At 42.4% G+C, this 24,776-nt stretch overlaps 1 protein-coding gene across 6 annotated transcripts in view; it reads left to right on the forward strand.

Moving 5' to 3' along the window:
* The window catches only part of BCAR3 (BCAR3 adaptor protein, NSP family member), a 117,630-nt gene that overhangs the window by 14,332 nt on the left and 78,522 nt on the right, over window positions 1-24,776 (forward strand). For 5 of the 6 annotated variants that reach the window (XM_061633758.1, XM_061633757.1, XM_061633763.1 and 2 more), the window contains one exon: window positions 68-392. The exons of the other annotated variant lie outside the window; for it this stretch is intronic. In XM_061633758.1, coding sequence (XP_061489742.1) covers window positions 76-392 — 317 coding nt within the window. In that variant the 5' untranslated portion in view covers window positions 68-75. Of the gene's footprint in view, window positions 1-67; window positions 393-24,776 lie in introns of those variants that run through there. 6 annotated transcript variants of the gene reach the window in all.

Genomic DNA, 24,776 nt, shown 5'->3' on the forward strand with positions numbered 1-24,776 from the left:
AATAATTGATCATGATTTGCCTTGCCCTGATTTCCAACTTCCACCATGCACATCTTTTGTTTTCTAGAATTAAAAATGATAGCAGCTGGGAAATTCTCAAGTCTCCCAAGAAATATGCAAATGAGCCATGAGTTCTCACTGGCCTCTTCTATGGACCTTTTGAGCAGCAAACCGACTCTGGCTGACCATCACTCACATTGTCAGGATGTTTCTATCCATGGAACCCTTCCAAGGAAGAAAAAGGGGGCCATTCCTATTGGACCCTGTGATGTCTTTAGCCACATGGGAACTTTGCCATACTCTAAAGCACATCTACCTCAAGGGCCTTTGAATCAAGGTGTTACAGAGGAGTATCCCCAGAAAAACCAGAAGAGTGACAACTTCTACCACAGGTAAAACATGTTAAATTTTAAACCTGCTATGGATGCTACCCAAGTTTATTAGTATTTATAGTGATGTTTGAAAAATTGCTCATGTGTATTCTGCAATGCAAAAATAAGGCTGCAATTCTATACCTGCTACTTGGAAGTAAAACTCATTGAACTCAATATGATGTACTTCTGAGAAGCTACATCTAGGATTGTGCTGTCAAATATGATGTCATTCATTTTTTTCCTAAGGCAGCGTTTCCCAACTAGTGGGCCACCAGATGTTGTTGGACCACAATTCCTGACCATTGGCAATGCTGGCTGAGGCTGATGGGAGTTGTGGTCCAACAACATCTGGTGGCTCTCTAGTTGGGAAAGGCTGTCCTAAGAGGTGTTATGTGTTTTTTTCCTATACTTTCTTTTAACATGGTTGCTATAATGTCACATTGCTATAATATGAGAATTGTCTTGCATCTTGATTTTCTTTTCAAGGTCTGCTCAAATTGATTTGGGTCCATGCCTGTCCTTAACCAGCCACCAGCTATTCCATGCCTGCTTGTAATATTGCTGATTCCCCTCCCGCTATGTGTGGATGCACATACAGTTATGCCCACCATAAATAAATATGTGTTATCTTTTTAAAACATCAGTGGCAGGCACAGTGGCACAATACAAGCAAACCATCCCCCATCCCAGATGAGTATATCTGTTAGCCCTTTCTTCTCTATGCATAGCCCTGAGAGGAACTAACATTTTATATTATGCTTATCCTTTTTATCAGTAACTATGGCAATATATTCCTTTTTTGCAATGTCTAGTTGTTCTTTTTTATGGGTTGGTCAATAAGGGATATGCTTTTTGGCCTTTTTTTTAATAGACTCACAGATGTGTTTGTCTTTTACCTCTCAAACTAAAGCAACAAGCATCTGTCACGTAAATTGCATCTTTGTCTATTTTGGCCACCTTTTGTAAAAGCACATCTTGTTTCACTTAATGCCTTTAATTTGGCACACTGGAAGCTCCATCTCATTTCAGACACTAGGTCTCTCCCTTTTGGGGGACAGGAAAGTGGTGATGGTATAAAAAGATTTGGGTTGTATCCACTAATCATACTCTGGGTAGACCTATTGAAATTAATGGACATGGCTCAGAGCCATTAATTTCAGTGGTTTTACTCTGAGTAAAACCTAGCTAGATACTACCTAAGGTATACAAAAGAATTTACCCGAGTCATTTGCCTCAGCATATTGCATATACAATTTTATTAGGATTATCTTTCTTCCCAAACTTAGCAGCAAAAGACAAGATCCACAATATTTTCCCACTGTGACCCCACTCCCTTCCCATGCATCAGTGGAGGCAGCTGAATCCTGACAAACTGCTCCCATTGGAAGCATGCGGTGCCCAGCTGCTGTGCAACAACTGCTGCTATTCTGGCTGGTTGGAGCAGCTGCTTTCCACCAACTAGGATGCTACAGGCTGGAAACTCCTACCTGGAAGCATTTGTGACTGAGCTGTACCGTCTCTGAATACCTGAAATCTGATTAGGTTGGGTGTGTCTGTAGGAGATCAAGGGCTAGTCATGGTAGGAGAAAATGGGGACTTCTTACAAGGGCTTGGGGGCCCTACTTAGGCTGCAAGCCCATTATAAGGAAAAATCTGAGGGTGTGCTTGATCATGCTTGAGAATGTTTATGCAGGCTTGTGTGTGTATGTGAGATGTACATTTCTAGTAAGATCTTGTGAGATTTGCAGGAACCTTTCAGATACAGTAAAAAGAACAAACAACATTATGAATGGTGTACTGCTGGTCCAGGCCTTCCTCTAGAACAGAGTGTCAAACTCTATATTGAACTACAACTCTTACAGAGGGATGTGTGCCTCTCTCTGTGATATGCTGAACTCCACAGGACTGGAAACAGGCTGATGTCCTAATCTTCAAAAACAGGAAATCCAGCAAATTACAGGCTGGTCAGTCTGACTTCAGTACCAGAAAAGATGCAAAACATATGAAAAGTACCAGTAAGCATCTTCTTGTTAAACATCTAGATAACAATGCAGTGACTAGTAGAATCCAACATGGATTTGTTGTCCTGCCAGATCTCTCTCCCCCCCCCCGGTTACTAGTGTAGTGGATGTGACTTATCTTGATTTCAGCAAAGTGTTTGACAAAAGGTCCACATCGTATTTGGGCTAGCAAACTAGTTATGTATAAAACTTCTTACCTGCGCTTCACCATGAGGTCCCAGTGCAGGCTACAACAATATAATATACAATTGTACAAACAGATAAAACGGTTACAATTATAACACAAGTAAAACCGTTCCAAATACGTGCTAGATGGTACTACTTTCGGATGGATTCACAGCTGGTTAGAAAACCACACTTGAAAGAATGCTCACCAGTGGTTCCCCATCAAACAGGAGGGAAGTTTCAAGTTGGGTACTGCAGGGCTCCGTTTTGGAGTCTTCAACATTTTAATCAGTGATTTAAATGAAAAGGGTGGAGGGGATCCTTCCTCATTCAATTTGCAGATGACACAAAACTGAGAGGCATAGCTAACGCTTCAGAAGACAGGAATAAAGTTCAGAATGACCTCGAACAAATGGAAAACTGGGCTAAAATGAACACAATGAAATTCAGCTGAGATAAATAAAACGTTTTGCGTTTAGGCAAACAAAAGAAGAAATGCGTAAGTGTACCTGACTTGACAGCAGTAGATGAAAAAAGGATCTTGGAATTCTAGTGGGTCATTTCAACATGAGTCAGCAATGTAATCACAGCTGTAAAAGTAGACACTTTCTTCTGCACTAGCACGATCTCATCTGAAGTACTGGAGGGGAGATTTTTGTTTCTGCCTGAGCCCCACATGCCACCTTCAACCCTGTTAGAGGACCCCCCAACTCCCTGGGGTTGATTTTTCAGGGGGCGTTGGGGTTGTGTAAAAAGTCTTTCTGTGAGCACAACAGCACCAGTTGGATTCAATCCATTAGTATGAATTTCCAAAAGGGAAGAGTTGGGAAAAGTCGGGATTAAACCCATATTCCATTAAAGTAAATATTGACTTGATGCAAATGAATGTTTCTTATACCTTAATTTTCCAACAACTTGATCATTTATTTTGAATAGTATCACTTGCTTTTCTATCTGCCCCACATGCCTTGCCTTCAGCAGCCACTGATCTCTGTTGTTCTTAGTCTAAAATCTTTTGATTTGTTCATCTTGGCCTTTGGATTGTTGATGCTAAGTATCTGTTTACCGTGGCACCCAATATCTAATTTTTCCGTAAACTATGTAGCCACAAAATGCTTTAATGTAGGACAGTGATAGGTGATGTGTTCCTTGATATTGTTTTATCACAACCCAACAGCTATTGAGTCACCAAGGGAGGTTGTGGAATCCTTGGCTCTGGAAACTTTGAAAAAGAATCTGTGTGTAATAATCTCTTGAGTGGCTCACGTTAATCCCATTTTCCATGCAGGTGGATAGACTACAGATGATTAATGCTGGAGAGAGAGAAGGGTGTGGGAATCGGGTGATTTCTTCAGACCTTTTTGGACAATAGTTCTATGGATTTGTGACAATCCTTTTAAAAATACAGTAAATGTACTGCTGTAAAGAAGGGCTTGTTGTTATAAGTGAGGTACTATTTCTCCTTGAGTTTTATAACTTGGCCAGGGAAAGGGCTAGAAAAACAGAAGTCTTGAGTGCTAGAATTCACAATGTTAACAGTAAATATATGAAACTTTGTTGAATGTCAGCTTATGTATGTGAATGTTGATTGATTCCAGGCATATTTTGTAAACATCAAAAAGCTCCATGATACTCTGTACACGAAAAGTAAAGGTAGCTATTTTGTCCCATAAGAAAAAATTCAAAATACATACAAGGACAATACCTTTATTAGGCCAACCAAATGCCACAAAATAGTGTGTAAGCTATTTGCAGATTCTAAACTTGCACACTATCTGGTGAATGTTGACAGTTCATTTAGATATGTTAGAATACTGCCAAAGCTGCCTGTGGCTGCACGTGTGTGTGTGTTTTGCTTTTATAGCATGATAAATTTGTTTTTAACATTGTTGTAAGTCGCTTGGAGACCTTTGGGTAACAAGCTTATAATAATAATAATATCATCAGCATTTGGTGGGGTATGGGGATATGCATATACTCAATTTTTGGACCCCCACAAAATTAATCGTCCAGCACTCGCATGTGAAAGTTGAATATTCAGGGCCAAACTGCATGTAATTTGGGAGACCTCTAACATGGGAGATATGTAAAAGTGGATTTTGTTTTTATTTAAAAACATCTGTGGTGTGTATGAGGTGGCGGTACTCTGGCCCCTATTCCATTTTCAGTTCCAGTGTGAGTGCTTTTCAGTAAAGACCCTGGGAGAGCCAATTGCAGAGCTTCACTGTAGCACACGAACTTAGCAGCATTGTACAGATTTGCAGGCTGCTTCTGTACTTCATCATCATATATCTCGGAACTAGGTAAAATATTAAAATATACATCTTGGTATGATTTAGTTACAAACCTTTAGTGAAGGAAGTAAATGACCTTTCACTTTGTGCCAGATGACCTGCTTGCACACCTAACATGAGCTGTGGCCCTCTTCACATGGCTAATAAGCAGCCATGAATTCTCCTTACACACAAGGGCATGGTCATGCTGTCTACTGTCTGTGCATTTGCTGAACATTGTGGGGGAGCCTTGTTGATGCCCCTTATGTATCACTGGTGTAGGTTTCTGCTGAATCAGTCTTGGAGGGAACTCCATAGCTTGACCACTACAACAGAGGTCCAGTACCTTACACTTCTCCACTGAAAGTGAGGAAACAGAGAGCAGGACTTTCCTTGTAGATCTCACCGTTCAGGCAGGTTCATAAGGGAGCAGGCACTCCTTCACTATAGCTGTATTCAGATGTTTCTCTATGTATGATCTCAGTTGTGTGAGGACAGCAGGGTGGCACATGCTCACCCCACATGTGCCATTATGTGCCCCCACACACTTGTTGACCTGTTTGGGGAAGGTCTGAAGGGGAAAAGCCTGCCAAATGGACATAGACAAGTCTCAGTGAGCTGCATGATTTGTCTTCCAGTTTATGGTGACAGCCTACATGTTAGGCAGGCTTCAGATCTTCTTCAAACACATCAACAGTGTCTGGGAGGGGCTGGCATATGGGTATGATTATGTGGACAGCATGCATAGCCCTGTTGTGTGTGTCATTTCAATTGAGATTGCATAGAGAGAAATGCCTGAAGGAGGGTTACTGTCATTGTAGAGAGCAACCTTATCAGAAGGTTGTTGCTTGTTTGGGCTGGTTTATGAACTTGCTGCCTTCTCTAACTTTGCTTTTTTTACTAGTTGGTACAAGCAGGCAGAGATACTATCAGGGGAAGAATGCTCTGTTGCTTTCTCACAGGCCTTCCTTCACGTAAGCAAATTGACATGTTGGTATAGCGGTCAAGGATTGCACTTCTGTCTCCAAGAAAGTAAGAATGTAGCCAGTTAGGGAGGGGTGTGTGTGCGTGTGTGTGCGCACGCATATATATGCAGGTGGCTATTTCTCTTGTACTTAAACAGTGGTGTTTTGTTCTGTCTCGGTAATTACATATTGGAAAGAGGACAGGTATTCCTGCTTTTTTTTTCCAGAGCAAGCATTTAATTTGCAAATACCTATGATCCCCATATCACCTGCCCATGGAGGACTCTGCATGAGTTGCTATTCTAGCCTGGTCTCATACTAACCAGTCTCTGCTATTGGTGGGTAATTCTTCCATGTCTCTGCCTGTTGTAGATCGAGTCATTCAGTCACTCCTGATGGATTAGAATTACTAAGCCACAGAAGAGGTTGCCTGTAGCTTCTGTATGCTTTGGGCTTGTCTCCTTCCAATGGAAAACATGCCCCAAATATTGAGGGTGGGTAATTCTTAGGCTTGCACCTGCTTTAAAACAACAACAAACTTTTGTGTGCAAGTGTGAAGAGTGCCTTCCTTCTTAATTTGTTTGGGAAATGTGCCTTTTCTGCCAGAGGTTTGGAAAACCACAGTGTAATATCGTTGTCTGTTGCCTTGGGGCCTTGTTCTCCAACTTCTCATTGCCCTTCAATCGATGGGTAAGGAGTGTGGAGGTTTCCCCTCTCTTGTGATACCTTGTGGTCTGAAAGCCTATGAAACCACCATCTTGCTGAAGGCACAGTGCTGTCCGTTTTTTTGCGTGGTTGCATATTTTTGGCATTGAATGTTATCAGATCTTGAACCAAACCTAATATTAGGGAAAAGGGAACCTGAGTGAACAAATAGCACAAAATTTTGATATTTATTCCATTTATTTATTAAAGGAAGTTAAGCAACATCCAATGCACCCGTGTGAAAAAGTAATTGCCCCCTTAGACTCAAAACCTGGTTACTTCACCTTTTGCAGCACTGACTGCACCCACATGCTTCCTGTAGTTCTTGAGCAGTCTCTCACAGCACTGTGGTGGAATTTCCGCCCACTCTTCCATGCAGAACTGCTTTAATTTAGTGACATTTGTGGGTTTTCAAGCATGAACTGCTGTCCTTGCAGGTCCTGCCACAACATCTCAATGGGGTTTAGGTCTGGACTTTGACTAGGCCATTCCAAAACTTTAAATTCCTTGTTCTTCAACCATTCTGATGTAGACTTGCTTATGTGTTTCGGATCATTGTCTTGCTGCATGACCCAGCCGTGCTTCAGCTGACAGATGGATGGCCTGACATTTGCCTGTAGAATTCTCTGAGACAAAGCAGAATTCATGGTTCCTTCAACAATGGCAAGTCGTCCAGGTCCTGATGCCGCAAAGCATCCCCAAACCATAACACTGCCACCACTGTGCTTGACCGTTGGTATGAGGTTCATCATGTGGAATGCAGTCTTTGGTTTTTGCCAGACATAATGGGGCCCATGTTGCCCCAAAAGTTCCATCTTTGACTCATCTGGCCATAGACAGTATTCCAGAACTCTTGAGGATCATGGAGTCTACTTATACTGGAAGACTTCCATTTGTCTGAACTAGGACTACTGTAGATCAAGTGATCTTAAATCTCCAAAGAGGAAAGCACAGCAGGGGCAGGGCTTTGTTCTGACAAGGGATGTATCTGAGATGGGGGTGGGGGGAAACCATGCCTATTTGCTGGTGGTGTTTTCTATGGATATCAGCATTGTTCTAGTCACTGAATAATATGGGTGAGCCACAAAAGTATGGGTTAAAGGTGTAAGTAGGAAACAAAATCACTGTGAGGTAGCATTGGTTTTGGTCTATTAGTGCCACCCTCCTTAACCTACTTAAACCTGCCTCTTCCATCTTTGGTCATGGCCCTTCTTTAAAGAAAGAAATTTACAAAGTAATATTTAATAAAGAGCAGTCCCTCTCAGCTTGTACAGAGTGCCTTCTCTTAGCCACTGAGCAAGGACAGCCTATCCCTAAATATTTAGCATTTAAGGAGGGTTTCCAGTATGGCAGACTCCATGGGTATCATAGAGGCCTGTAGGCCAGCACCTGTTTTTAGAAGTTGAGCTCTGCTCGTGACTTCCTTTTCAGCATTCTGAGAGAGCCATCAAAACATGTCTCGAGCATTTACAACTTGTATGATGATGACATTCCTTGTATCACCCTAAACCTTATGCTGGTAGTCCATGAGTCTTCACTTTCACCCTCAGTGTAGCCAAAGCAATCTTGTAGGTTTTTGTAGTGTTTGACATGCAAAAGTAGCCTTGAGTCTTATTTACTGACAAATTTGGGCCAAATCTCCCTTTTGCTTCTAGTGTTCAGGCATACATTGTTTTTATATTTTTATGATCACTGGGGCCTTATTTGCAAAGGGCGATATGTAAAACTATCAAATAAATAAAACATGCATGAAATAGATACATAGTACATATATAGTATAGACATGTATATTTATATGCTTGTCCCTTGAAAAATACATTTGAAATGAGGGCGCAATATCTCCTTCATTGCGACTCACATGTATTTTACTTTACTGTGCTCTGTAAAATATACCCAAACACATGTATTTTGTGTTCAGGCATGTGTTCCTGGGTGCAGAATGCAGAATCAGCCCTGAGAGATGGTTTGGTATTGGCATATTTGAAACTATATAAAGTTTGTGAATGATAGCAAAATACTAAGGAAACATCAGTTTTATAGTTTGTGCATTTTAGTGTTACTTAAATCTAGCTCTGAGCACATTCTGGAGGAGGCTTGACCAGAGCAAGTGTCCTGATTGTTTTGGACTATGACCTGGGAGATCAGGGTTTGAATCCCCACTCAGCCATGAAGCTCACTGAGTCTCACTGAGTGACCTTGGGCCTGTCACAGTCTCTCAGCCTAACCTACCTCATAGGATTGTTGCGATGACAAAAATGGGGAGGGGGAGAATAGAATCATGAGCTCCTTGGAGGAAAGGTGAGATATAAATGTAAGAAATGAAATAAAAAATAAACTATTGTCGTTTTGCTCTGTGACTCTTACGGTAAATCTGTAGTGTTCGTTGTCCAGAGCAAAAATTATATTTAGCTGATGCAGGAATGTTAAGAGTATAAAAGCTCAATCATGGTTTTAAATGCAAATACATGGAGTGCTTTTTGTTTTTAACACTGGCACTCGAGTGAAAGTGAATGCATAGCAAAGATAGACTACAAGGACGTTAAAAGGGGGAGAGAAACAGAAAAGAAAAATTCAACTGCGTCTCTGGAATGTACCATGCCCTTCAGGCAACCTGTGTGTCTTGATTTTAATTTTGTATTTAAAAATTCCTCTCTTATCTCGTGATGGTTAGTCAAGTCATCATTCAGTATCAACTACTTAAATATGTGAAAGGTATTTAAAAAATTAGCGCTTAGAGAAGAGCTGCTACTATTTGAATGCAGAGACATAAACTTGTTGAGAATTATGTCTCAGAAAGCTTTAGGTCTATTTGTTTAAAGGAGCATGTCCAAGCCTTTGGACAGAGGGGAGGGATTAGTTAGAAAAGGGTCATAGGTCAGTGACAGAGCACATGGTTTGCAGGCTGAAGTCTCCATGTTCAGTCCCGGACATCCCCAGGTAGGGCTAGGAAAGAACCCCGTCTGAAACCCTGGAGAGCCACTGTCAGTCAGTGTAGACAACACTCAGCTAGGTGGACCAGTGGTTTGACTCAGGGGCCCAGCCACACCATACATTTATTCCACTTTAAACAGTCATGGCTTCCCCCAAAGAATCCTGGGAAGTGTAGTTTGTGAAGGGTGCTAAGAGTTGTTCAGAGACTCCCATTCCCCTCATAGAGCTGCCGGAGTGGTTTAATAATTAGTCCCTCTTCCCAGAGAACTCTGGTAATTGTAGCTCTGTGAGGGGAATAGGGATCTCCTAACAGCTCTCAGCATCCTTCACATAAAGTCACCTTGATATGTTTGATGATATTCCAGTTTACTGGAGATAGAGCAGGTAGACCAGAAAATAATCTTGAGACAGAAACATGCTATTGTAGTTGGTGCTATCGCCATAGATACTGTGGAGTAAGGCAGTTTTTTTACCAAGTTTGCTTACATTTATAGTTTTCCCCTTTTCAAATATCCTGGTGTATCTTCCCCAGGTTTCTATAAAAAAAGGTAAAGGGTGTCCCCGCACTTGTAGTGCGAGTTGTTTCCGACTCTTAGGGTGACGTCTTCCGACGTTTACTAGGCAGACCGTATATATGGGGTGAGATTGCCAGTTCCTTCCCCGGCCTTTCTTTACCCCCCAGCATATGCCGGGTACTCATTTTACCGACCATGGATGGATGGAAGGCTGAGTGGACCTTGACCCCTTTTACTGGAGATTCGACTTCCTCCTTCCATTGGAATCAAACTCCAGCCGTGAGCAGAGCTTTGGCTGCGTTCCCGCCGCTTACCACTCTGTGCCACAGAGGGTTTCTATAACAATGCATTAATCCTCCCTGGGTGTTTTCCCCGGTAGACCTTTGTCCTGTCCTCTCCCACACACACCTAGTGTGATCCTTGCACAAAATCAGACATCCTGCCAAATAAAGCTTCCTTTATCTTTCCTTCTGTGACCAATGAGTTCCAAAGATAACTCTCCAAGGAGAGTGCTACATGTTTATGTAAAATAATTATGGAAATGAAAAAAGGGTTTGAAAGTTCCATAATTTGCCACAACTGCATGTGAATGGTAGAAAGGATTTTGAGGCCAGTGCTGTGTACACATCATATATTTAACACATATTACTTCTGTCAGAGAATCCTAGGAATGTGGTTTACCCCCCACCGAGCCACAATTCCCAACACCTGTAACAAACTACACTTTCCAGGATTCTTTGGAGGAAGTTATGAGCTTTAGATATATGGTATGTACACAGCTGTGTTTTGGGCTTCAGCAAAGGAGAAGGTGGGCTGATTAGGTGACTCATGACTGTATGGGTCTCTCCTGGCTATGTGGCTCTCCTAAACCTCAGCTGATTTAGAATCAATCTAGTCCAATCCCATGTCAGTGCAGGAAATCATTGTTGCTGCAGCACTTGGCAACCCTATGTCCATTGCAGTTTTTAAGACAGTAGCATAATGGGGAGGGGGGAAGAGAGAGAGCATTACTCAGATCTAGCTAGCATGAATAGCTTCCATTCTGACCTCTTGGCATTTGAGATCATGTCTTTGCACTTGAGCACAAAAATGCCCAAAAAACTGGAAACCACAAATGAGCACAGTGTGGTCTGTTGCAATGTTGGTATATGGAGTTCATATACCAGCATTCCTGTTGAGTTGATGGAACAGATATCCTCTTGACCTCTTTGGGGTTTGCTTTGGGCCTGAATCCTAAACTTTTGGTGCACAGAAAGGCTATAGTGTGGCAAGCGCATTACAAATGTGCAGTTCAGACCATTTTAGGTCCAGTCAAGGCTCTTCGAAGCCTTAACTTCAAACATCCTGACACCTGCTGTTCCCAGTGTGTGCCCCCCTCCCTTGCAGACTGTGTGCCGCAGGAGTTGAACTACTGGGGTGTTGGGAAAAGTAGGCACTGTGATGCCTAAAGAGAAGGCACAAGAGTGCTAAGTTTTAATTACCTGCCCCAAAATTGCAGCATGTTCAGAAACTGGTCATAGGGAAGGCTATACTGAAGTGCTATAGGAGGTGCTTTATATTCTGTTTGCATGGTTCAGGGTTGAATAGGGGTTTAAAAAACTGAATGAACAACATAGTTGTCCCTGTGAGGCGTCCTTCCCTGGCTCTCCCTGTCAGGTTCCTACCTGCGCGTGGTTACTGCCTGTCTCTAGGCACCACCAGGGACTCTACCAGTCCGGACCGCACTCTCTTCTGGTTTACCTCCCCGCTCTAGCACAGATCTCAACAGATCCCCCTGCTAGGCAACCACCAGTAACGTCCCAATACTAGTATTCCCAGAGACTCTGAATACTGGTATTGTTATTCTCTTCACCGCTGCCACCATTTGTTACAGTTCCCCTTCAGCCTTGGTCATTACCTTACCCTCCCTTCTGGTCTGTCAAACCCCAGCCAAGGATCAGGCCTTTGGTAAACCAAATTAAGTATTTATTACAAATAACAAAGCTAACAAGATTAACAAGATTTCTTCTTAAGGCACATAAGCATATGGTTTTATTCAATACTAATCTGAACTCCACCTCCCTCCTGGTAAACAACTCTCTAAACCCCACCAAGCAATCCACTCTTTCTCTTCTCCCCCTCAGATTCGACTCTCACTCTTCCTTTTATACATTCAGCCATTTTAAACACTCAGCCTATCATCTCGCATTCTACTGCCCAGTCACTCCCCCTCCTCTTTCACTCCACTTACCATGTATCTTCTAAAACAACAACACTTACCATATATACATTAATATAGGAACATCACATTTCCCCACCCCCTTAAACAACAGCAGAGTATTATTCCTGTTCCAGGATTTATACGTCGCGTTAACAAATAAAAGTCTCTATGGGGAAAATGTCTTTCTTTGTTCCTCTGTCTGGTCATGTCACTGCAGTCCCAGCCACTTGCCTGGAAAGTCCATCGGCCAGTACATTGTCCTTGCCTTTTATGAACTGGAAGTCCACTTGATAGTCCTGTAGGGCCCAGGACCACCTCTGCAGCATAGTGTTATGGTTTTTCATAGTCTGCAACCATAACAAGGCCCGATGATCCGTAGTCACTGTGAATCTTCATCCCCACACGTATGGGCGCAACTTGTTCAGTCCCCACACGACCGCTAGGCACTCCTTCTGGACTGACGAATAGTTTTTCTCCCGCAGCGTCAGCTTGCGACTCAGGTACGCCACTGGATGTCTAGTGCCTTCTCTCTCCTGTAGCAAGACGACTCCCAGCGCGAGGTCCGACGCATCTGTAGCCACGATGAATGGTTTCTCATAGTCTGGTGCTATTAATATGGGTCTTTGGCACAAGGCTTGCTTCAGTAGATCAAAAGCCTTCTGACATTCATCCGTCCATACCACACGCTCAGAACACTTCTTCTTTGTTAATTCATGCAAGGGGGTTGCTATTTCCCCAAAATTTCTCACAAACTTCCTATAAAATCCAGCCACACCCAGAAATGCCCTTACTTGTTTTTTGGTTAAGGGGATCGGCCACGCTTGTATTGCCTCCACCTTGCTCCATAAGGGGGTGATTTTCCCACTCCCCACCTTATGTCCTAAATAGATTACTTCCTTTAGTCCAAACTGGCATTTCTTAGCTTTTATTGTGAGGCCTGCTTTTCTTAAGGCCTCCAATACTGTTGTCAGGTGTTGGACATGCTCAGGCACCGACTTGCTAAAAATGGCCACGTCATCGATATAGGCCACTGCAAAATCTGACATGCCTCGCAACACAGTATTGATTAGCCTCTGAAATGAACTTGGTGAGTTCCTTAGTCCCATGGGTAAGGTCACAAACTCATATAACCCATCTGGTGTACTGAAGGCAGTTTTGGCTCTGGATTGCTCGTCTAGTTCCATTTGCCAAAATCCTTTGCAGAGATCTAGTGTAGAGATAATGGTTGCTGCCCCCAATAACTCTAACATAGCGTCTACCCTAGGCATAGGATACGCATCTGGGACAGTAATTTTATTGATTAGCCGATAATCAATGCAAAACCTTGTCGTTCCATCTTTTTTCGGAACCAGGACAATACTTGAGGCCCAGGGACTGATGGATTCCCTGATCACTCCTAATTCCAGCATATCTTCCACCTCCTTTTTGATCTCATTCAAAACTTTCCCATTCACACGGTACGGAACAGATCTGATTGGGGCATGATCTCCAGTATCAATGGAATGTATAACTATACTGGTTCGGCCAGGTTTGTTGCTAAAGAGATTCCTATAGGTTTTCAAAACTCTCAGAATCTCTTCTTTTACTTCCTCCTCTACCTCCTCTGACCATTCCACTTGATCTACCCCTCCTTTGTCTTTGCTTTCCTGTACCAAATCTGGAAGTTCAGGCCCACTTCCCTCAGGGAATAAGGTAACTTGCAACACCTGTGCATCCCTGGTATGGTAAGGCTTCAACATATTTACATGAACCACTTTGCTTTTGTTTAATTGGTGTGTGGTGATTACATATGTCACTGTGTCAAGCCTTTCTCTGATGGTATATGGTCCTTCCCAGTTAGCCTGTAATTTGTCATGTTTCCTGGGTATGAACGCCATAACCATATCTCCCACATCATACACACGTTCTCTGGCTGTTCTGTCATACCAGTAACTTTGCTTCTCCTGTGCATGACTCAAATGCTCTTTCACTACTTCCATCATTGATGTTAATTTATTGCGGAATTCCAATACAAAATCTACTACAGATGTTTTGTACTCTCCCAGAGTTCCTTCCCATGAATTTTTTAGCAGTTCCAAAGGTCCCCTCACTTTTCTAGTAAACATTAGTTCAAAGGGTGAGAAGCCTGTTGACTCCTGAGGGACTTCTCGGTATGCAAATAAGAAGCATCCCAAACGTTCATCCCAGTCTTGTGGGTGATCTTGAACATAGCTTCTGATCATGCCCTTCAAAACTCCATTGAATCTCTCAGTTAGCCCATTAGTGGCGGGATGGTAAGTAGTGGTCTTTAGATGTTTTAGACCACAACATTTCCACGTACATTGCATCACTTCTCCCATGAATACACTGCCTTGATCTGTCAGCACTTCATGAGGGAAACCCAGCCTCATAAAGATTTTTAATAAAGCCTCTGCCACTACAGGGGCTTCTACAGATCTCAGTGCTTCTGCGTCTGGGTACCTGGTGGCAAAATCCACCACCACCACTAGATGTTTCTTGCCATGCCTTGTGGGTTTGGAAAAAGGGCCCACCAAATCTATTCCCACTCTATAAAAGGGTTGTCCAATTATAGGAAGAGGCTTTAAGGGTGCCTTGGTCTTTACTCCACTCTTTCCCACCTTTTGGCATATTCCACAAGATAGACAATGTTGTTTTACATCCTTGGAGATATTTGGCCAATAATAATGTGCAGCCAATCTCCTCTTGGTCTTTTTTATTCCCAGATGTCCTGCACATGGGACATCGTGGGCTACCTCTAGCAATCTGGTTCTGTATTTGCTAGGTACTATCAATTGCTTCACTGGTTCACATTCATCCTTTCTCTCAGCAGGCATCCACAGTCTATATAAAATCCCATTCTCACACACAACTTGATTCCTCAGTTTGTCAGTGAAAGGAATCTGTTGGGTCAGGGCTTGTTCCTTTACCTGCTTCAAACTGATATCTTTATGCAGCTCTTCCCTGAATTGCTCTGCTTCTTCCCCAGAGACCACTTGATACAGTTTGTCTTCTTCAGCAGGCCTGCTAGTGGTTGCTATGGTGACCTGAGGCTGGTTAACAGATTCCACCCTGTTTGTTTCAGCCCCCCTTAATATGGCTTCTTTTTCTCTGCCAAGTTGCTGTCTGGTCACTACATAGATCTTTCCTTGGGTGCCCATTACATCCCTTCCCAGTATTACTGGTTCTTGTTGCTGGGCATTAATGCCTACTTTATATCGGCCCTCTCGGCCTCTCCAAGTCATATCCACCAGGGCCACAGGCAAACTTTCTGGTTGACCTCTCACTCCTTGGATAGTCACAGTTTCCTGAGGTAATATTACCTCAGATTTTATTAAATCTGGCCTCAGTAATGTCTGAGCGGCACCAGTATCAAGCAATGCCCAATAATTTGCCCCTTGTACACTCACTTCCTCTCTCAGACTTGAATCAAGGTCTGTTACTTCTGTCCAGTTTATCTGGCAAAACTGAACCTTTTTCGCTGTTTCTAAAGCCTTGGGCTCTGTTTTCACTGCCCTTGTCTGAGCAGGATTACTACTGGGGTTGGCAACCTCACATTGAAAATGTAGGTGCCCCGGTCTACCACATTTGTAGCATAATTTCTCCTCACTTTTAGGGTACACAGATCCACTCTGGGGTGTCCTGTGCCCTTCAGATTTTACTGGAGGACTCACTCGCTGTGGTACCACATCCCTTCTGCCAGCACTATATGGTCTGGGTTTAAACTCTCTTGATGTTTTCCCCACCCAGCCAGTTCTATTAGAGGCGAAGTGATCTGCCATCTCTGCGGCCTCCTGCACAGATGTAGGGGAACGGTCTTTGACCAGGAGCCTTATTTCTGGTGGTAACTGATGGTATAATTGATCCAGTATCATGAGGCTTTTCACCTCTTCCACTGACTGAGCTTTGGCACTACTCATCCACTTTCCAAATATATCCATCAACTTTGCTCCCAGTTCCACAAAAGACCTCCCTGTCTGTATCTGGCAGTTTCTGAAAAGCTTTCTAAAATAATCAGGCCCCAGTCTGAATCTTTTAAACACTGCTTCTTTGAATTCAGCATAGGTGACGGGCCTGTCTGAGGGGAAATATTGGTATACCTCAGCCAATTCCCCTTTAATCAGGTTTGATAAATACTGCATGTATTTATCTTCAGGTAGCCCCCACAACTGAGCTGCTTTTTCAAAGGTGCTGAGGTAAATTTGAGGATCTTGACCAGGCTCATAGACAGCAAAGTCCTTTGGAGTAATTTTTATTTTTGCTCCATCTCTCTCTTTCCTTGTCTCCTCAGAGTGAAATTTCTCTCTATCAAATTGTAACTTTTCTACTTGTAATTCAGCATCCAATGCTTGTTGCTTCTTCCTCTCCTCAAACCCCAATCTCATTCTCTCAATTTCCAACTCCCTCTGTTTTTCCTTCTCTGCACCTTCCATCCTCAATCTCTCAGCTTCCAACTCCTGCTGTTTATCTTTTTCCTCAGCCTCAAAGACCCGCTGCTTTTCTTTCTCATCAGCCTCCCATCTTAACTTCTCTCTCAAGTACTCTATATAAGCGGGATTGCTTAAATATCCTTCTGGGGTCTCTTCTCTGACAGGTTGTTTTTGCTGGGCAGTTGCAAATCCTATAAGTGCTACCCTCAATTCATCTACCCCTTTACCTTCGTGAGGTAAATTGAATGTTATGCACTTCTCCACCAGCTCCTCTCTTTTCATTTTTATGTATTCAGCCATGGTGTTTGAGTTCACTCACTCTTTGCCACACACTCTTTGCCAGTCACTCTCACAAGTAATCTTGTTTTGTTTTTTCTGTTTGCCACACCACTGTATCTGGATTCTCTGTTGTTCGTATCCCACCGCTACTGACACCACATGTGAGGCGTCCTTCCCTGGCTCTCCCTGTCAGGTTCCTACCTGCGCGTGGTTACTGCCTGTCTCTAGGCACCACCAGGGACTCCACCAGTCTGGACCGCACTCTCTTCTGGTTTACCTCCCCGCTCTAGCACAGATCTCAACAGATCCCCCGCTAGGCAACCACCAGTAACGTCCCAATACTAGTATTCCCAGAGACTCTGAATACTGGTATTGTTATTCTCTTCACCGCTGCCACCATTTGTTACAGTTCCCCTTCAGCCTTGGTCATTACCTTACCCTCCCTTCTGGTCTGTCAAACCCCAGCCAAGGATCAGGCCTTTGGTAAACCAAATTAAGTATTTATTACAGATAACAAAGCTAACAAGATTAACAAGATTTCTTCTTAAGGCACATAAGCATATGGTTTTATTCAATACTAATCTGAACTCCACCTCCCTCCTGGTAAACAACTCTCTAAACCCCACCAAGCAATCCACTCTTTCTCTTCTCCCCCTCAGATTCGACTCTCACTCTTCCTTTTATACATTCAGCCATTTTAAACACTCAGCCAATCATCTCGCATTCTACTGCCCAGTCACTCCCCCTCCTCTTTCACTCCACTTACCATGTATCTTCTAAAACAACAACACTTACCATATATACATTAATATAGGAACATCACAGTCCCCATAAACAATTATTCTGCTTTTTAAAAGCAATGTGTGCACACATTTATTTGATTTGGGATGTCTTTGTCCCATTTTTGAAATTACGTAAGTGGTAGATGCTGTACTTAGCAAAAAAAAAATCTTATTGGTATATACATCTAAGATCCAGCTTGAGTACATCATTATCTATCTTAGCTTCCACATTTTGATCTAGTATTCTAAATTTGGTTAGGAGATGCCTTCCAAACTTGTTTACGCATATAAGCCTCCAGAAATGATGGCTGACATACGTAGATGTCTCTGTAGTTGCAAATGAGCACATATATACGTTGGTTAATTTAATCTATGAATACCAAAATGCCAAAGAATGCATTCTGAAGTCAAGAGATTTATGCAGTTAAGTGTCTTTAAAATGAGCACTGATAATGAATTGGAGTCCAGCTGTGAAGTTCCTGGCAGATGAGAGAATTGGGGCTACATTGAAACCTAAAGGAAATTGTTTTCAGCATTTTGTGTGTGCGCAAAGCACAGTTCAAAGGCAGTATTCAAATAACCTGTGTGAAATGCAGTGCTAAAATGTTACAGGATTGTTGTAGTGAGGTAGACAGCTGAGATTAATTAAATTTATAAACGCAGAGCTTTAAAGTATGCAAGAGTTTTCTCAGATCGATCTTGTGATGGGCTACTTGGATATGTAATACTATGTAACCCCTTTGTGCATGACCCTACTGAAGTTAAGCATTTTGAAATCTCATTGAAATATGGTGGCCATGTGCCCTAGTTTACAGAGGGCAGTCCTATTTAAAGGCCTGTCTGGTCCAAGTTGATAAACAACCATAAGGAAGGAGAGCAGGGACGTAGAAGGTGGTACTGACAGCACCTTGACAGCAGATGGACCAGGCATACAGGCCACCAGGTCAGTTGTCCCCAATATGGTGAGAAGTATTGTAACAGAGGTTTTTTACTGCAGTGTTTGAACAATACAGTTAAATGAACAATTCAATTAAACTAACATACAAATAAAAAAGGCATGTCAGATTGGGAAGGGGAGCATGGTTTAAGGCAGCCTTTCCCAACTAGTGGGCCACCAGATGTTGTTGGACCACAACTCCCATCAGCTTCAGCCAGCATTGCCAATGGTCAGGAAAGATTAGAATTGCGGTCCAACAACATCTGGTTGCCCAATAGTTGGGAAAGGCTGGTTTAAGGTATTTTGACGGTATAACTCGTTAGTACAAATAAATTGGACTTTCATCTGTTGATGCACAAGTCTCAAGAAAAGCAGACCAGCTTTTTGGTGTTTCTCTTCTTTGCACTCACATCAATACTTTGCCAGCTCACATAAGGGCAGGGGGTGCAAATTGTTAATCCAGTATTGCACGGGAGGCGAACACTTCTCCTTCCAGTGTCGAAGTGCCATGCTTTTGGCTGACCCTAGTGTACACATGACTGTTCATGGCCTGGTGGAAAATTCCAAATAGTGGGGATGTAATTCAGTGAAATGTACTTCTTCAGTATGTAGTGAAGTTCCCAGGGCAAAATTAATAATTACCAAGACTTTACCCCAAATGGGGCTTACAGCTGGGCAGCTCCACATCATAGTTATTTATTTAATTTATGAATCTCTTCCTATGAAGTATCTCAAAGTGATTTCACAATACAATAAAAGCATATATAAAATAATAGCATATATAAAAACAGTTTAAAAATCCAATACAGATACCAACTGGGAGAAAAGTCTCCACTTAGAAGGCTTGTTGAAAGAGAAAAGTCTTTAGCAGGTGCTGAAAAGATAATAGAGACGGTGCCTCTCCAGTATGCATCAAAGGAGCCCAATTTCTGCCCCACATCACCAACATCTCAGACATGGAGATGCCGATTTGTGGTGGGGCCTCTGTGGCATCTTATAAGCCCCAGACATTAGTTTTTGTTGACTGAGACCCATCTGCAGGTCAAGGGGGGACCTTCTGAGAGATGCGAGTGCTATGGACTGCTTAAGTTGAATGGGGCCTTCTAACACCTTATTGTGCTCCTCCTGTAGCTATGATAGATTTTAAATGGATATATCTGAGAACCACCCATAGAAGCAGGCACTGGCCTTCACTGACCAGATATCCCAATCTGATCTCCTAGGAGCTCTGGGGCTGCAGATGCGTATAAGCAATTGGCCCATAAATAGATTTAAGGAGGTATTTAAGCTGCAGAAGCTGCCAATTAGCTGTGTTTTTATGCTAATTTCTTAATACATGGAACGACTTGAATTCACTCTTCCAATCCAAATGTTGGTCCAAAGTCATAACCTGTCAAGATGTCTAGCCCTGCTACATATTTTCAAATCATGGCTGTGCCCTAAAGTTAGTCTATCATACGCATAGATGTGTTTCTTTAGTGATTATAGCTAAATTAGCATACGTGAATTTCATGTGACTCTGTCCTCTCTTTTGTTCGTTATTGTTGTGATGCATTCCCTCTTTTTGGGTGATGGGTAAAGTGGCCATAATACTTTGGTATCAGTGGGTTGGTTGATTATTTTCCCTTTGAAATCAAGAGGAATTCAAAGCACTCAGCTTGGCTTGATTGTACCCTTAATTGGCTGCTTTGGGGATCTAGGCCTGATATAAACCCTTTCATATTCAGCTTATAGAACATCCTAAGTAACTAAATTCAGGCTGCAACTCTATATATACTTGTCTTGGGAATAAGTCCCAGTGAGCCCAATGGGAGTTGCTTCTGAGTAGACATGGCTAGCACTGTCAATCTGTAGAAATATCTAATGCCTCTTCCATTTTTGTTACATTCAGCTAAAACACAATTATGATGCCCTCTGTTTTTTCTATGTTAAACTTTTTTTTGCTTTTGTAAATCTTGACTAAGTTTAGCTGCCTTTACATTCTACTGTAGAAAAAGTTCTCTGCCACTCATTTTGCAACCAAGAGGATCTCAGTTCCTTGTCTAAGGTTGTTTTAAAATGCTGTGAGTGAACGTACAGGTTACACACAACACTTCTTCAGGTGTTGGACTCTTTTGATAGTTTCTGCTTTGTCCAGAGCAGGAGTGGGAACCTTTTTCAACCAGAGGACTGCATTCCTTCTTGGGCATCCTTCTAGGGGTCCGTATACAAGTGGGGGATGTTTCCAAAGGCAACAGAGAGACACTGACATAAGGGATTACTTCCAGGAGGTTAGGCTCACAGGCAGAGGGGAGAGGCCATCCAATCCATCTGCCCACCCATTCCCTAGCATCCCTGCTGAACTGGGTACTTACCTTCTTGTTGGCTGACCCTGGAGGGAGAGAACTGAGACAGCTGTGGCCGATATGAAACATCTCGCCCACAAACCTATTTAAAGAGCGCTGTTGCTGCACCCACTGCCTTAGTAGATTAATTTTTGAGATTGTCTTCCTCTTTTCCCACTTTGTTTGCTGCTTGTTTGTTTTGGAAGGTATAGAGGTCGGAAGGTAGTCGTTGGTTTGATGGGCATTGGGTGTTTACGGCTCGGGATGAGAGCCTGAGCAATTGACTTCATTGCACCATTGATTTGTTTCAGAATGCTGTCCCTTGTGCTGAAGATGTGTTGTCACTTTCATCCCATTCTGCTTTTGGAACCTCAGGTTGGACTCTGGCTGTGAAAGCTTTCTTATGGGCTGTAAAGCAGTGGTGGTGCCTCTGCTTTGCATGCAGGAGGGTCCCAGGTTCAATCCCTGACATCTCCAGGTAGGGCTAGGAGAGACTTCCTCTCTGTAACCCTGGAGACCCTCTGCCAGTCAGCCTAGCCAGTACTGAGCTAGATGCACCAATGGTCTGACTTGATATAAGGCAGCTTCCTGTGTTCCTAATTGGAAAACTGATGCTCCCTGCCATTCAGAATGAGAGCCGTATTGGTGCAGAGCTACTCCCAGCGAGTGTGCCAGGGAGGGAATGAATGTGCTGCCCCAAGTGGGAGGTGGGATAGGAGATTCTTCTTATTTGAATTCTGAAGCTGTGTGAGTTTTTATCTGGTCAGCTCTCCTTGTTGTACAAAGTGATTTGTTGGACTTTTGTTTTGAAGGATATGGATGGCTGTGTATTTGTGAGTGTTATAATGCTTTTAATAGGCTTTTACTTTATAAATATATTGTATTTGATTTTGTACATAGCTTTGAGCTGCTTTTAAATATAGAGCGATTACGAAATAATCGCAAGTGAGCAGGGTAACTGATGTAGCTTCCTGTTTAAATGGAAGGGTCACATTCTAGCGACACACAAGTCAGGGATTTGTAAACACTCACACTTCCCATCCAGGTAGGATTGCCAGATCAGAAACTTCTGAAACCCTGAAATTTCAGGGGCGGGGCCTAGTGATGTCATTAAGCACAATACATTAAGCATCAACCACAGTTGCTTGGAGGATACCATTTAAAAAAAAAAGACTTCCCTGACTGGAAATTAAGATAGAAATCTTAGCGAAAATATGGTGTTCCCAGGTCCAGCTAAAGTGACAGGATCATTTCTTCTCACCTGCTTAGGGAGCCTGGGTAGGGAACATTAAATCTAGCCTACTTGCTTCTGGCAAGACTGGTTTAAGTGCTCTCAGGCCAGGCCAGTCACCAGAAGGCCGTTGTAGGAAGAAAAGAGCCTAGTGTTGAGATGTTAGATGAGAGCACTCAAGAGTAAAGATGGATGTCCCTGAAGGTTGCAATTCTAAACCCACTTACTGAGGGACTAAGCCCCATAGAATGCAATAGGACTTACTTCTGAGTAGTTATAGTTAGGATTGTGCTGTTGGTAAGGCTTGACTAGGGATCCTCTGCAAATATATCCATATCCAAACAGGGCAACCCCCTGCCTGGAATGCCTTGCCCCTGCCTTTTAACATGGCTGCTCCAAACTTCATCCAGACCTGACCCTTCACTTCAGAAAAAGGTTTGAGAAATGAGTAAGAGTAAGAAGATTATCTCTACCCTTTTCTGCCTACCCTGTCGGCTGCTATAAACTCACTCAACCCAATTCCAATGAGTAATAATTGACAGAGAAAACACACATGGTTTGGTCTACCTTCACAGGCAGTAGCTTGGGAACAAGAGCAGTTGCAGCCACACTTACCAGTATGTGAATTCTCTTTTACCACTTTTGGGCAAGAAACCAACCAACAAGGTACATTATCAGTGGGTTTAAGGGGGTTGAGCTGAGTGCATGGAACCACTGTTGTTGCTTGTATGGATGTAAGGGAGTGAGGTTAAAGGTAAATGAAATGCAAATAGAAAAAGAAAACCAAAAGACAGTGATGATTTCCTAAATGCAATACCATACCAACCACAACAATATTCCTATGAGTAAGGCAAAAAACTCAGCATCCCTCAACCAGTCAGGATTCCTAACCAAAAGCCAAAACTAAAAAATCCTGGCAGCCAGTCAGCCAGTGTCACAGAAATCCCAGGAGCTGCAGTTAATGTAGAATGCTGTGGCACAATTGCTGACAAGAGTGAGACCCTAGCAGCACATAATACCTCTGCTCTGAAATTTGCACCGGTTGCCAAAGTGCTTTCCATGTTACGAGTGCCACATAGCACTTGTTCTGCTCTTGTAAGAAATCAATCCTTTAGTGTGGCAGCATCTACACTTTGGAACTCCCTGCCTATTGACATCAGACAGGCACCTTTATTGTACTCTTTTCAACACCTGCTTAAAACATTTTTGTTTAGGCAAGCCTATCCAGGCATGTAGAAGCTATTATGTTTTTTATCTGTTTTTAACTCGTTGGTTTTATTATTTTGAATGTTTTTAAATATCAGTCTTTAACTGTTTTTGCCAATAATTTTATTGTTTAATTCCTTCTGTAAACCGCTTTGAGGCTTTTTTCAATAAAGCAGTATACAAATGTTGTAAATAAAATACTTACATAAATTTCAGAGTCATAACGGCCTTTGGATCTCTTTCTTCTGTTAGGAAAAAAGGAATCTGATTTGATACCATCTAACTCAATAGTGATGACATGGACTAGCATTGGCTCTCCACAATTCCAGGCAATAATCTTTTCAAGAGATTGAGTTTTGGACCATTCTATGCAAAATATATGCATTACCACTGAGTTACAGTCCTTTCTCTGTTTAAAAAAGTATCTTTTAAAATTATTATTTTCAGTTCACTAATAAATGCACAGCATACCTAGGGCAGATCCACACCATGCATTTAAAGCATATTCAACACACATTTGAAGCACATGAGTCCCACCACAGAATCATGGGAAGTGTAGTTTAAGGGCAGTGGAAGCTATTTTACTATGGAATTTTTGTATATTTTTGCACTTTGTTGTACACCGCCCAGAGAGCTATGCTAGTCGGGCGGTATAAAAATCTAATAAATAAAATAAATAAATAACTGTGAGAGGGAACTGCACTTCCCAGGATTCTTTGGGGGAAGTCATGATCTTTAAATGCAAGTTGGATGTGCTTTAAATGTATTGTGTTGATCTGCTTAATAAACTTTGCCTGCATGTAAATCGTTTTAATTAATTTTTTTTAAATGGAAATCGGCTACGAAGTTTACTTGGTGACCATGGGCTACTCACCATCTCTCAGCCTAATCTGCCCCTCAGGGTGAAAACAGAGGGGGACCATGACCACCCCAAGGAAGAAGGGCACACTGAAAATGTAGAGGAAATAATAATGCGAAATCAGATACTTATTGGGACATAGTATGAAGAAATATTTATATAAGTATAACTGTCAAAGATGTTTATTACTTATACAGCCTGTAAAGGTATTTGTGGAGCAATCCTATGTATTTTTACTCAGAAGCGAGTCCCAATGTATTCAATGGGGCTTACTTAAACAGGGAAGTGTGCACAGGACTGCAACCTCAGGTGATAAGGAACTTCACTCACCCAACCCAAAATCCAGAATCATGCCACTTTAAGCTGTTTTGCAACTGTTTTATACTTGTTTTTATGGTTATTGGATTTTAAATGGATTTATTTCTTGTTCTGAGCTGCCTTGGTTTCCAGTTGGCAACTCCACCCCACAGGGTTGTTGGAAAGACTCCATATATACACACATTGGAGATGTAAAGCTACATACACTCTATATAATAGTTTATTGTTAAAACCAGTTGTCATTGCAGAACATTTTTTAAAAAA

Source organism: Rhineura floridana, chromosome 6 (genome assembly GCF_030035675.1).
Source record: "Rhineura floridana isolate rRhiFlo1 chromosome 6, rRhiFlo1.hap2, whole genome shotgun sequence".
NCBI classification, from domain to species: Eukaryota; Metazoa; Chordata; class Lepidosauria; order Squamata; family Rhineuridae; genus Rhineura; species Rhineura floridana.